The 14,112-nt window shown below is 43.5% G+C and overlaps 1 protein-coding gene across 2 annotated transcripts in view; it reads left to right on the plus strand.

Annotated features, from left to right (window-relative positions):
• Atp8a2 (ATPase phospholipid transporting 8A2) overlaps positions 1-14,112 on the plus strand; it is a 627,840-nt gene that overhangs the window by 563,928 nt on the left and 49,800 nt on the right. For both annotated transcript variants that reach the window (XM_063232530.1, XM_063232531.1), the window contains exon 34: positions 12,269-12,357. In XM_063232530.1, coding sequence (XP_063088600.1) covers positions 12,269-12,357 — 89 coding nt within the window. The remainder of the gene's footprint in view (positions 1-12,268; positions 12,358-14,112) is intronic.

Below are 14,112 nucleotides of genomic sequence, written 5' to 3' on the forward strand. Positions count from 1 at the left end.
GTGAACATTCCTGAATGTATCTGTTCGTGGACCTAGATGAGTTTTCCAGAGAATTCCCAGGAAGGGAATCCTGGAAATCTCTCCATCTGTGGCTTTTCTTTTGTCTTATTCATGTTATCTTTCATGCATGAGTTTTCCATTTTAATGCCATCAAATATCCCTTTTCCTTTATTAGTTTTTGCTGTTTTTATATTTTCTTAAAGGTAGTCAAGATAATCAAGATATTCTTCTATATCTTCTAGTATTTAAAAAAATACATTCACTGCTTTGTACCCACAGATTCGGTATCCATGAAATTAACCATCTGTGGTAATAAAAAATACTCAGAAAGAAAAAATTCTGTCTGTACTAAATATACACCAGCCCCCACATCCTTGCTCCCTGAACAGCACAGTGTATTTACATTGCATTCACACTGTTCTAGGTATTATAATTCATCTGGGATGACTTTAATTACACCGGAGGATGAGTATAGGTTCTGTGCAAATATGTACCATTTCGTATCAGGACCCGAGCACCTGTGGACTTTGGCAAGTAGCCTCTGTGTATGTTATGTGAAGTGCCCTTCTGAGAAGTGTGGAGTTACTGCCGGGGATGCTGCAGGGTCCTGTGTGCCCACAGCTGTGTGTAAAAGCAGATGAGTGTCTAACAAGTGTGCCCAGATCCCTGCAGATGAGGTCTTTGGGAATGTGTTCCGTGCATCTTTGTGTCCCCCCTAAGTAAACCAAGAATGACACATACTGAGAAGGGATACAGTTTGCTTGTTGCTTTGAAATTATTAGTTTTATGAAAGCAAAGGGAGCTTTAAAAGCAGGAAATTGTCTGTCTGTCTGTCTGTGTGTCTTGCAGTGCCTGGAGGGGACCCAGGGCCTCCCCTGTGCTATCCCCCTGAGCTACAGTGCCAGTGGAAGCAATATTGTAGTTTCGTAGCGTGGTACTTGGGAATAACGTTTCAGTCTTCATTGGGTTATCGTGAAATCTTTATTAAGTTCTCCCCCCCAAAAAAAACATTTTTCTATTTCAAAAAAGAAACATAAACTTTACTGTGGAGGAACAGTAAAAAGAGAGAAAGAGAGAAATCCCTCAGGGGCTACAAGCTGCTGCTAAATTTCAGTTGCAGTTGTCAGAGTTAAAGCAAACACCGGAGAAAATGTCTCATGAAGGGGTCCCTGGATTGTTCTGCTCCGCGCAGGCCGGCTGAGGGATGGACCGTGGCCAGCTGGCAGGGAATCAGACGCCTGGTACTGTACTCCAGTCACTGAGCTCATTTGCTCCAGCTAAGTCACTTTACAGTTAGAGCTGTCTCAAGATTAGCATGAAGCACTATCCAGATGTGTAGGGGGAGGGCGCAAGGTAGAGTCTGAGGAAGGAAAAAGTGGATGCTTACTGTTGAAGGTTCAGCCCAGAGCATCTCGGGGTTTGAGTGCAATGAACACATGAACCTGTGAGCACAGCAAGCATGTCTGAGGCACGACATCCCTGACAGGCAGGTGTTACTGCTATCATGGTTTCAGAGGGGGAAACTGAGGCACTAGGAGGTTAACTAGCCTCTTGGGGTGTTTTGCACTCACTATCAGAATCAGAGATGGTGGTGACTGTCTCAGCTGTGGTTTCTGTCTGCAGAGAAGCCAGCTCTGAAACCTCTCTGTATTCCTGAGACGGCTGAGATATGCAGATACCCAAGGATTGGTTGCACCGCAGCAGTGGAGTCCGTATGATGGGAGACCTTACTCACTGCAGAGCCCACACCGCAGCTTTGGCTGTGGGGTACAGTCCAGGAGAATCCCCCTCTTCTTCCTGGAATGTAGCTCAGGCAGGCACGGTGTGAAGTCTTCTGATGTGAGCTAAGTGGAAAACATTTTTCATGACCAGTTATCAGCTGCTTTATTTTTTAGTTTTCTATTTGGGTACAGAATTCTTGGTGAACATCCTTCATGATCACCAAGATCTGAGTGTGACATCTGATTGTGACTCTGCGTGACCCTGCAGAGATAAGAAGCAGACCCTGGCATAATGGGATATGAGGAGATTCATCTTAGTCAATTAATAAAAATAGAAGGTGGGGATGGGAATGTAGCTCAGGGATAGAACATTGATCTCACATGAACGAGGGCCTGGGTTCCATCTCCAGCACTGCAGAATGGAAAAGGAAAAAATTAAAAATGGAAGGCAGCGATGAGCATTAGCACAAGTAAATAGTGCTTATAATCAAGCGTAAAGAACAGATTTTAGCTTTTCATCTGCACCACTGTCACTATGAACACTTTCTTCCTGTCACCAGTAAGCAGCTTGTTCACAGTACAGTTTGGGGATTCTGCATCGTGTAGCTCAACCCCTCTATGTACCTGAGGATGGCAGTGATGAGGGTTCTTCTGATTGTCTGGAAGAGATCATAATCTTTTAAACCCTGTTCTCGACCAAAACTATCAAAACTCATTCATTGTACATGGTACATCATTGTACGCTGCTGTTGACCACTTTGAGGGTGTCGAAATAAGATTTGTGGTTATAGTCAGTAGCATAAAAGAAATCAGCTAGTTACAGGGAGTATGTAAGATATTTCTTGTGTGTCCGGTTCTCTCTATGTGGCTTACCTATGTTAATTTATTTAAGCCTCAAGGAAGCCTTATGTAGAATTATATTTTCCCAAATTGCAAAGAAAGAAACTGAGATGCGGTAGTTAAGTAAATGATAGAACTGGGATCACAGGGACAGGGGTAGGCTACCCATGTCCCTCTCCACATTCAAATGTTGCGATGGTGACCTCCTCTGGGATGGTATTAAGAAATAGAACCATGCACAGATTATTAGAGTTAGATGAGCTCATTAGGGTAGGGCCTTCATACTAATGGTAGTGCCCTTATAAGAGGAGACACCAGAGAGCTCACTGTGCTGCCTTTTCTCTCGTGAGGACACATTTGAGATGAGGGTATCTTCTAGCTAAGGAGAGGACCTTCACCAGAACCTGGCCCTGCTGGCACCCCAACATCACGCTTCAGCCTCCACTTCTCTGAAGAAATGAGTATCCATTGTTTGAACCACCCAGTAATTTGTTATGGTAGCCTAAATGGACACAGGCCTTTCAGGCCATTGTAGTCCAGACCTTTGCTGGAAAGCTTCCAGTCCCTGGGCTTCCCAGAGACATGTGCCCAACACTCCCTTCAGTCCTTTGCAGACACATTCCTTGTGCACCACCTCGGAGGTTGACCCACAGATTGTATCACTAGCTGTGATTCAACCACCAGAGAATGAAAGTGGCATCTTCTGTTCCAGCTGTGGGCTCCAGGTGGCTGAAGAGAAGCTTCAGCTGTGCCTGACACACTCAGCTGCCCTGGACCTTCCGGCTACAGCTGGCATAACGCAGACGGGGTAATCATCTCTCTTCCCCGGACTCAGGGCTCAGATGATAAAGTCGCCTGCTCTCCCTCCATTAGCCTCTGCCTAGAGATTGTTCTTCCATGGAAAACATATTCCACATGACCAGGACTTTGTGACGATTCAACATTGCATTTTGCTCTTCAAGAAGGTGGACACTACCTCTCGGTTTTCTGCATATCCTGGAAACACTGCTTGTTACAAATGCACGTCCCCTGTGTGTTCTCTGGAAGCTGTATTCTTATCCTTACCAGAGCAGAGTCACGGCTGGTAGAGGGATTCCCAATCCACCCCAAAGACGAAAGCGAGAGACCTCACGCGTGTCAGCGAGCGTTGCTCTTGTTATGTTGCTCCTGAAACTAGAAGGAAGTACAATTGTTTATGTTAAATTATCATTACCTGTTCCAAACCTTCCCTGTTTTCTCCTTGGATAAAAGGGGCCACATGTTCGCAGAGCAACAATAAACTATTTCTCTGCCTTGATTTCCCCATCCTGCTCAGCACTATGCAGAATTGTCATTCTTATATCCACAAAAATTCAGCCCTCATTATCTGTAGCCGCTGCTCTGCAGAATCAAGCAATCATGGATTGAAAATTTATGAGGGAAAAAAATTACTCTCATACTGAACATGGACAGACTTATTTTTGGCCATTATTCCCTAAAGGATATATATAGCAAGTATTTCCACAGTATTGACATTATTTTAGATATTACAAGTCTTTAGAGCTTATTTAAAGTTTACGAGAGGATATATGTATGTAAGTTCTGGGCAAATTTGATGTAAGGCATCTGCGCATCATTGGGTTTTGCTGTCTTGGGGGTCTTGGAGTCAATCCCCATGAATACTAAGGGAGGACTGTCACAGTATTTAAAAGTCACTGGAGGAGCTGGGGATTTAGCTCAGTGGCATAAGTGCCTGCCTTGCAAGCAGGCAGTTGTGAGTTCGATCCCCAGTACCGATAAAAACGAAAAAGACAAAAAAAAAAGTCATTGAAAATCAAACAAATACACTTATAGCTCTTTGATTAAACCAAATATTTCTTCTCTAAAATTAAAGAAAAAAACAGAAAACTTAAAATGATCACTACTTGTAAAAGAAAACTCAAGAATCTGAGGGATTTGGGGGGATCTTACCTTTGTCTCAATTACAGTTAACAGAGCCCCGTGCCTCCACACCCTGTTTGGGTAATGTCTTCTTGCCCGTCTGTGCAGTTAAAATGTTATCATCAGTTAAAACTAAAGGTGTGCGCCACACTCTGTGACCAGACAGGGGGACAGGGACAGTCCTCGTTCACTTCCACATTTTCCTCCTGGAGCCTTTCCCAGTCTGGGCTCCTCTGCCACTCAGGGGAGAGCAGGCCCCCCTCACTCCTCACGGGGCCTTTCTCTTAGCAGCCCCTGGCGTGGTGTCGATGTTTGCCAGTGTGTTCCCCCCTCATGTGTGATATCATCACCCAAGGAGCCCCTAGATTGGTTTAAATAAAAACATAAAATACCAGCGCCAGCCTTGGCCAGGACACACTGGAGTACTCACACACTGCTCTGTTCAAACAGCCACTTTGGAAAACTCTCTGCCTGTTTCCTGAAAAGCGTATAATACACTTCCCATGCGACACAGCACTCCCTCTCCCAGGTGTTTACCTAAAAAAAAAAATGGAAACGTGTTCACAAAAGAAGACTTGTACAAACATGTGCGCAACAGCCTTATTCTCAGTAATAGGCCCAAACTGGAAGCAACCCAAACAGCCGTCAACAGGAGATCAAGAAAACAATGTGTGCTACATTCACACCATGGAATGCTATCCAAAAAATAAAAAGAATGAGTTATAGATGCATATAACAACAAAGGCATTGTGTTTCCTGAAAGAAGCCGGTCTCAGAAGAACTCAGATACTCTGTCCTTCCACTTAGATGGAGGTCTAGAAAGACCACTCTCAGCTGTTATGGCAAAGTAGGGCAGAAGTTTCTTCCTGGGCGCGGAGGTTGACCGAAGAGGATTCTGTGTGCAGTAGTTACCGAGGGGTAGACAGTTGTCAAACTCTTGGGGCAGTCATGCATTTTGGTGCACTTACATTGTCACCCCTAGAAAGCACTGTCTCACTGGGAGGCGATGGATATGCCTGGGAGGATGGATATGATTGTCCATGCACAGGGGGTGCTTTTAAAGAACCCTTGTCCTGTTGTGTTAATGAGCCACCACCATGTTTGGGATTTCACAATAGCAAGATCTGTGGATAAACCTCCCATGTGACAAAAGCATTAATGAAGCCCACTGTTGAAAAGCATGTGTTTGTTATATTTGCTTTGCTTCATACCACTAGGTTTCTAGAATGGTGTCTTTATACAACTCTCTGATCTCACCCACCAGAGGAAGGGTGAGTCAGCAGGTATTTGTGCCACAGGTTACGGAGAGTGGTTTTTTTTTTTTTTTTTTTTTTTTTAAGAGATTAAGACAAAAGAGGACAGAACAAAGCAGATCAGAACGGAACAATGTAAACAACACAGTACTTCCAACAAGACAACTGGATATTAACAGTAGCTACCATAATATCTCTTTCTTTGAAATAGTTGAGCATACCTTCACATACAATAGTATCAAACATAACAAAGCAGTATAAAACCATTCAAGAGAATGCAAGTATTACAGGGCATTCAGAACCAAATAACAGGAAGTGAACAATGGCTACTATATTATCTCATTTATCATAAAAAATTTTGTTTATACTATCACACATACTAAAATCCAATAGGACACAACATGATAGAACCAATGGAAACAGAAGAACAAAAGCAGGGGAAGACTTCAAAGCAAGATGATATTAAATCAGCAATGGCTGCCATATGTCTTGTTTTCTTCAAAATAGCTGTTCATATCATCACAGATAACAAAATCAAACAAAACAGAATAAAACCATTCCAACTAATAAATGAAAACATTATAAGGCTTCAAAGCAATGTAATAGGGAATCTTGATTACCATAAAATCTTACGTACTCTTACCATTTCTTACACTAGGGAGACTATATGGTATTTATACATGTGAGTTTGATTTATTTCATATAAGAAATATTTATTTCATTGAGACCATATAAGTATGGTCTCAAGTTGCATCCATTTATTTATAAATATCTCAATGTGATCATTCTTTATTAGCTGAGTAGTACTCCATTGTATAAAAATACCATGACTTCTTTATCCATTCCTCAGTTGATGGACAGGAGAGTGGTTTGTGAGTTATCATGGGTACAAGGATGCTCGGTTGCTTACCAAATACATTTGCATTCGCTCAGGGCTTCTGAAATGAGTGCGTCATAGGCTCCTCTTCAGAGGGGGTTGCAGGTATTAAGCTGAGCTGTCTTCCCTTTTGCAGTAAGTCTAAGCTCGCTATTGGCACCAGACTACATAGGGACTTTGAATAGGCAACAGTGAGTGTGAATGATTGTGGGAACTGAGGACTGAATTTCAGCCTGGAAGTGGCCTCCTCCTGCCTACAGCAGGTTAGTGTGGTCTCACTGCATGTTTTATCTGACTGCAGATTGTTGTTGTTGTTTGTGCTTTGTTTTTTCTTTTCTGCTGCACTGAAGAGTGAGAACCGATCTGTCCTTCCTGGATCGCTGAGGGTTTGCACTCTTAGCAGGTGACAGATGTGTGCACCACACCTGCCTCTCAGCAAGGCTTTTGAGGGGTACACAACACCCAGTGGCAGGAGTTGTCACATAGCTACCCTGAGCAGATAGATCTGGAGCTCACATTGCCATCTTTCCTGAAGCACTCACAGTAAAAAGGGGAAGAAAATGTATTTAAACTACACACATCATAGCAAACAAGGGTTTTGGAAAGCTTAACTCAAACACAAAGCTGAGGCTCCCTTGGGCTGGGCTGTAAGTGGAAGAGAACTTTAAGAGGGAAAAGTAATGGGCAGGGAAGCAAGAAAGGAAGTGTGGAATGCAACCGCAAGTGTTGAAACTCAGTCACCAGTCATCAAGGGTTCTGTTCATTTTGTTTTCGTGTGATTATTGCTTTGTGAGGATGGACGGGAATTCTTCCCGTACCCTGTGTGTTTGTTTTTTAACTTAAAATTTCAGTTGGTGGCCGGTGTTTTGGGTGTTAAGTGGAAGGTAAGCTGACAGTCTAAACCCAGATGCTTTCTCTTGCCTCTCTTTGGAGATACAGATGAAGAGAAGGAAGCTCATTCTCCTCAAACTTAGGGCAGGGAACAGTTTCAAGGGCAGCCTGAACCTCCACTTGAATCTGTCCAACGCTACACTCTGGCCACAGGTGGTGGGAGCCATCACAGATGGTTTATTGGTTCTCAGCATGGACCTTGTAGTCAAAGCGGTGCCTTAGAGGAAGTCCTGGCCCATCGTGATGATGCACAAAGGATCTTAGTCTCCTCGCAAGTAAACTGTCGCCTCCTCGCCTCTGTCACATCTTGTCAAATTCATTATCCAGGTCCAGTTCTGCAGGCTCCTTTCGAAGCATTTTCTTGGGTGTCACCATTTTTATGGCAAAGGCTGATCCTGGACTACTTTGGATAGGTGTGTGTGGCTCCCTGACCCCCTGGCTTGTGTGTGTCCTTAGCTAATACTCCCGTTCAGCCCAAGGCACTGCCACGCAACTCATTGGTCTTGTCATCAGACACGCCCCCAGTTCTATGTCCGCCTCCCAACAGCCTGTGCTGATTTATCAGCCACACCCGCTTTCTTCTAGTTTACTTCTCAGTTTTCCAAACCTTCACCATAGTTACTAACCAATTAGTAGCTACTAGCTGAGTCCTCCTAACTGAAGGTGAGTCCTTCTCACTGGGCAAGTTAGCACCTTGTGGTTTGTGTTAAAGCCTCTCCTACTAGCATTCGGAAAGGGATGTGATTAAGTGCCACTTGTCACCAAGTCCGGCTCAATAAATATTTTAAAGCTGTGGCCTTAGTAGGATTCAGGACCCCAAATCTCAATCTTAAAAATCAGATCAGAAAGCATTATAAGACACACCTATAAAATTAGTATATTATGAACAACTACTTGTAAGATGGCAATATACAATATATTAGTGTTAATTTCCTACTTTTAAAAAAATTCTGTATCATTCTTTGTTTTTAAATTATAAAAAATTACTATATTATATCATATTGTATTACATTTACAGGTGTTAGTTTTCTAAACCAAACAACAGAACAATACTTCCAAATGTCAGCCTAACATTAGTTCATTTGAATAGGAGCTTCAATCCTACTGTTTCAGAATCTGTTGTAAATAAAGCATGGTTTTTTGTGAATTGACTGTGTCCTTGGACAAGTATGCCTCCCAGAGATCTTGCATGTGTCCTCACAAATAGAGACTGCACAGGGACCCTTCACAGCCCCAGGACCAGCCTGGACATCTGTAGCAAGGAGGAAATGCAGATTCTGCTGGGCTCTGGTGACCTTTCCATCAAGCAGGCTAATCCAAGCCTGTTCTTGGAGATTTCCTGATTGTAGAGGAGGTGTTGAGTTTTTCTACCATTTAAACAAAACATTTTCAGCAAGAGAAATAAGAAGTAGAGATAGACAAAGAAATATGATTCAGCGTCTGTTCTGTGTTTCTTTGGTATGAGGGTAGATCGTTACTATCAAGACTGGGCCAGCCCACTGTTTTCGAAGTCCTGTGGTGCTTTTTAAATATGAGGGCGTACCAAAGCACGATTATATAGATGAAGCTATATACTCCTGTATATTGACATGTTTGTAATGACTACCACCTAACACAAAGAGAGAGTAACCCACTGGTATAGTTCTCCCTGTCCCTTTGGAAGGTTGTAGTAGTTTTTGAAATAAATTGGATTAGACATATCAATGGGAGAGAATGCATATATATTTATGTACATGATGAGTCAATACAGAAGTACCCAGTGAGGTCTAGAAGCTTAGAAGTTTATTTAACTGTATTAGTCAGTGTTTCCATCCCTGGAACAAAATACCCACACTTTTAAAAAGGTTTAATTTGGCTCATGGTTTTACCGTTTCAGTCTGTGAGTGGCTGGCTCCAAGAGAGAAACAGAATGGTTGAAGGGAGTAGAAAAGGCTGCCCACCTCACAACAGCAGAAACGGTGGGGGGGGGGGGGGGCAGGGTCAAGCATACATCACCCCAGGTCACGTCCTGAGTGTCCTGTCTCCAGCCAGCCCCCGCCTCCTAAACACATTTAGCCGTGAACTTGTCAATGCACTAATCTGCCAGTGAGTATAGTACCCCCGTGATCTGGTCATCTTCTGAGCACATGAGACTCTGGGGAGACATTGTAGGTGCAAACCGTGACACTCAGCTGCTGGCCACCAAGAGGTTTGTGTCTATCTCATTACCCAAAATGCATTTAATCCATCTCTAATAGTTACATGAGTCTTAACAGTTCTAGCATTGCTGAAAAAATTCAAGTTTGGAGTCTCTTCTGAGACTGAAGGCAAGCTGGAAGCTGAATGTTAAGGGCATGGCAGACTTAGCAAAAGAAGCGCGGAGCCAGGGACAACGGTACATTCTCCCGGCTCACCCTCCAGTGACCACCAATGAGACCCCAGGTAGCAGCTTCAGCTACCTGTGCATCTCGGGATTACTCCACGGAGGAGTAGAGCCCTTCCTATGACCACGCACCTTCCCAAAGCCCCATCATGAGACCCTCAGAGGACTTTGTAGTTCGAAACCATAGCATACACTTCCAGAAGACAAGAAGGGGATTGCAGGCAATTTTAGAGCAACAGTAAACAATTTTTAGGGGATAGAAGGAGCCAAAAAGGACGAGGTTCCTCTGGCCATTGGGGTAGTGTTAGATTTTCAATCTCTTCCTCTGTGGTTTTGTGTGTTAGGTTTTGTAGTGCTAGGCTCAGACCCAGGATCTTTCATATCCTCTGTGATAAACAATTTTATCACCCTTGGTTAATGACATTTGCTAAGAAGACTGAGGACAGCTGTGTCCTTCCTTAGTGAATCTGGCCTTTCGGTGGAAAAGGAAGTGCAGAGAAAAGCAGTTTCTAGCATCCACTGATCCCAAGGGACTGGTTTAAAATGGTCAGCGTAGCAAGGATTCGCATTTTAGGGTCACTTTCCCTAGGTCTCCCTCTGTAGCCAGAGTGGGCAATTCATATTCAATTTGAATCCCTGAACCAACTTCACTTTCTCAGCTCCACAGTAAGTCTCCTAGATGTCTTAGAACCCTTATTTTTCATTGGCAACATATTATTACATTTATGTCAGCCCATAGTTGTACGTCTCTTTCAGGCTGCACAGATGCTACCGTATATTTCATTAGTCCTCTTCATGGATATATATTTCTAATTTGTTTGCCAATACAGTACAATCTTGAATACTCTTGGTTTGCTTCTGTGCTCGTTTTCCCCTTTTTTCAGGATGAATTCGGAGATGCAACTGACATGGAAACACGAACTCATATTGTTAAGGTTTTCTTTCCAATGTACTTTTGTTTTTAGGAGAAGAAAGCAGACCTTCCCGTGCCAGGCGCAGAGTTGGGCTCTTTTACCCCAAACCTCCGTTTGTCAGTTTAACTGTTATAAATGCCAAGAGCCGCACACAGGCCCATGTGCTGGAGCTCAGAGGCAAAGCATGGTGTTTAGGCATGGATGCGGCCAGCAGGCAGGAGTGGTTGCTCAGGAGACTGTGAAAAGCCCTACGAGACAGACAGAGCACCAAGGGCCACCATCTGTCTGCTGGAGCAGAAGATGGAAATCAGAGAGTAAGCTGATGCTTGCATGCCAGGTTTCCCAGGGTGAATGCAGCACTCATCCAGCGTAAAGGAGTCTCCCTGGGGTCCTCCTGCCTCAGCCCCTCCTAGACACTCCCAGGGTCCCTGCAGTGTGTCCTGTCTGTTTCCCTTCCTCTGGAAGGCTTGCCTCACTGTGTAACAGTTCTAGCAAGATGTGTCTATTCCAATAGGATAAATGATTGTAGAACTCAAAAAAACAAGCCAGCAAGCGTGAAGGATCCAGTCACACTTCACTCTGGTCATTGTCCCAAGTGGCCAACCTGCACGGTGCCAGGGTGCAGTCATCAGCCAGCTCCCTGTTCTTGACGTGACTCACTCATAACTGACATGTAAGGCGTCTGCACTCCCCACTCCGTCCCCCTGCTCCGCCCAGAGTTTCTCACCTGACATTTAATGTAACCCTGCAGCTCTGCACCCTGGACCATCTGTTGCTTCACCTGCCGGGGCAGGAAAGTACTAGGCAGGTTGTGCTCCTCCTTACCACCCTTCCTCATCCTTCATCCCGCCCTGGAACCTCTGCCCCTCCACCCCTCCGGCTGCTGAAATCTTTTTTATGTCTCCAGCACATCCCACGTTCTGTCTTCAAGAACCCTTCCCAGAGATCCCACCGGATAGCTTCTCAGTACACGCCATACTCTTATGTCTCAGGCAGAGGACACTGCATGATTTTAACCTGTGTGAAGCCAGGGATTCCAGCCTGTGAATCTTCTGGGTGGGGAAGGGTAACAGCCTTGCACAAAGTAGCTGAGATTTGAATGCTGATGCTTGAAGGAATGGGCTGTGAGCACAAATGAATGAAAGAAGGCAGGGAAACCAAGTTTATTCCATAGAAGTTTCGAAGCCCCAGCAGTTCTCTCTAGGAGGGATTTAGAGTAGCATTCTTAGGGGAAAGGTGCTGAAGCTCTTTGCAAGATAGAAACAACACAGGACAAAGTGAAGGAATGCGGGCGAGAGCCCCTGCAGATCCGGAGTCCGCTGAGCTCCCCGGGCCCTTCTCAAGCTCCTCGGGTGCTCGGTTTACCTCACTGGATTTCATGCTTTCTGTTGCTTTTCTGTTGTGTGGTGTTTTTACACTGATTAAATTCTATCACACTGTCTTTTTAAAAAAAATTTTTTTATAATATTTTCAACTTCTGTCTCTTGCAGGCCTCTAGGGTCCTGAGCTCCGCCCACTTCTGGCTGGGGTTGTTCCTGGTTCCCACGGCGTGTCTGATGGAAGATGTAGCGTGGAGAGCGTAAGTGGAAAAGCATTTGTAGCCCTGAGTGTCGCCTGCCTGTCCTTGCTGCTGTATCACATGCGCTCTGTCAGCGGGTGTAAAAGGAACCAGAGGACTCTGAAAAGTCAGGTCCCTTGTCACCTGTCGGAGGAAGTTTTATGTTGTGCTGTTTTGAAAAATTGTGTTTCCCCAATATGAAAATTCATACAGACAGAAAGTCCTGAGAGAGACTGCATGCAGGTGAAGGTGAACAGGGGGATTATCTCATACATAACTGTAAGGAACGGTTTGTAAATACAAAGTCATGCCTTCAGGCTTAGGAAATTTTTTGTTTTAATTTTATTTTGAAAGTATACAACAGAACAAGACAGAATAAAGCCAACTAAGATCGTACTGTGAAATTAGTACAGAACTTCACAGCAGGTTACTGGGATAACAGTAATAGGTATCACAGTATATTTTGTTATCTTTATAGTAGTTGTTCTTTCAATCACATATATCAAAATGAGATGAAATATAGAACACTATAGAACTTATCAAAACAGAATATTGAATAGAGTAGTACCATTAATCAGAAAAGAGCAAAACAGTAATAAAAATATTTGCCTTCAAAGAGATGGTAGAAGGAAGTCCCCCTTATTTGCTATGGTCAACCTCCCAGGAGACACTCAGATTTTTGGTTCCCATTTGCTAATGGGTGGGGGAGACATGAGAAGTGGGGTAGGGGAAGTGGGATATTTGACTCTAGACCGTGTATCAGTAGTTCACTATTGCTTAGCAGGGAGGCAGGCTAGTTGTTTGGTTTCACAGCGTCCTAAGTTCCAACATGGTGCGGATCTCAGGACCTGCTGCTGGTTCTCCCCCTGGAAGGGCTGCAGTCTGCCACACGGCCACTGCTTACCAGGGAGGGAAAGTGCTTGCTTGGCTTCCCAGAATCCTAAGTTCCAACAAGGAAATATTTTTTTAGCATCTTAAACTGCTGATGATAAGTGATCACAAGTATGGCCCAGCCTTAGCTTACCAGAAAATCATGTATATGGAAGTCAGTGACAAGAATGAAAAAAAAATTCATTTTCCCAAAAATTCATGAAAGGATTCCTTCCAATAAAATTCTTCCACACAGTGAAATTACAGGATCATGAAAAAAATCACAAAGACAAAATTACCATGTAAGTTAATAAAATAAGTTATACTCAATTTTTGTTTCTATTCTAAAATACATCATTTATAAAATGTCTGCTTGCAATGTGCAAAAAGAAATAACTAAGTCCTAAGATAAATTTTAATTTCATCCAGGAGCCAAAGAGAGATTGCTCCAAATGAGGCAATCTTGACTTTGGTTTGAATGGGCCCTAACGCCTCCTACAAGTAGTCTCCAACTTCCCTGAACACTGAGAAGTCCTATCTGGGATTTACTTTGGGCAACATATAATTATTTTAAGGCCGTAAGGTAGAGTATTGAGACTTTAATCCAAACCTTCAGGGAAAAGACATCAAATTTCATTTTTATCTCCCCATTCCTCCCACGCTCGATGAAAATTATTCTTGGCTGACAGTTAAGGATGCCTTTTGGGAAAGTCCTTGTTTTGGCATTGTCTTGACAGCCAACCACACTGCAGAGAGAGAGATGGGGGGAGAATTTTATAGCATAGTTTTCATTTTCTTCTGGTGCCTACTTAATTTTTCAGTTATGAATAAAAAACAACTTCTTAAATGTTCCCATTTTATTTGCTGAAAATGTGTTCTGTAAATAGCAAAATCCTCAAAAATGAA

The sequence above is a fragment of the Cavia porcellus genome, unplaced genomic scaffold, assembly GCF_034190915.1.
Source record: "Cavia porcellus strain 051 isolate PalLab524CR breed Dunkin Hartley unplaced genomic scaffold, mCavPor4.1 scaffold_21, whole genome shotgun sequence".
Classification (NCBI taxonomy): domain Eukaryota; kingdom Metazoa; phylum Chordata; class Mammalia; order Rodentia; family Caviidae; genus Cavia; species Cavia porcellus.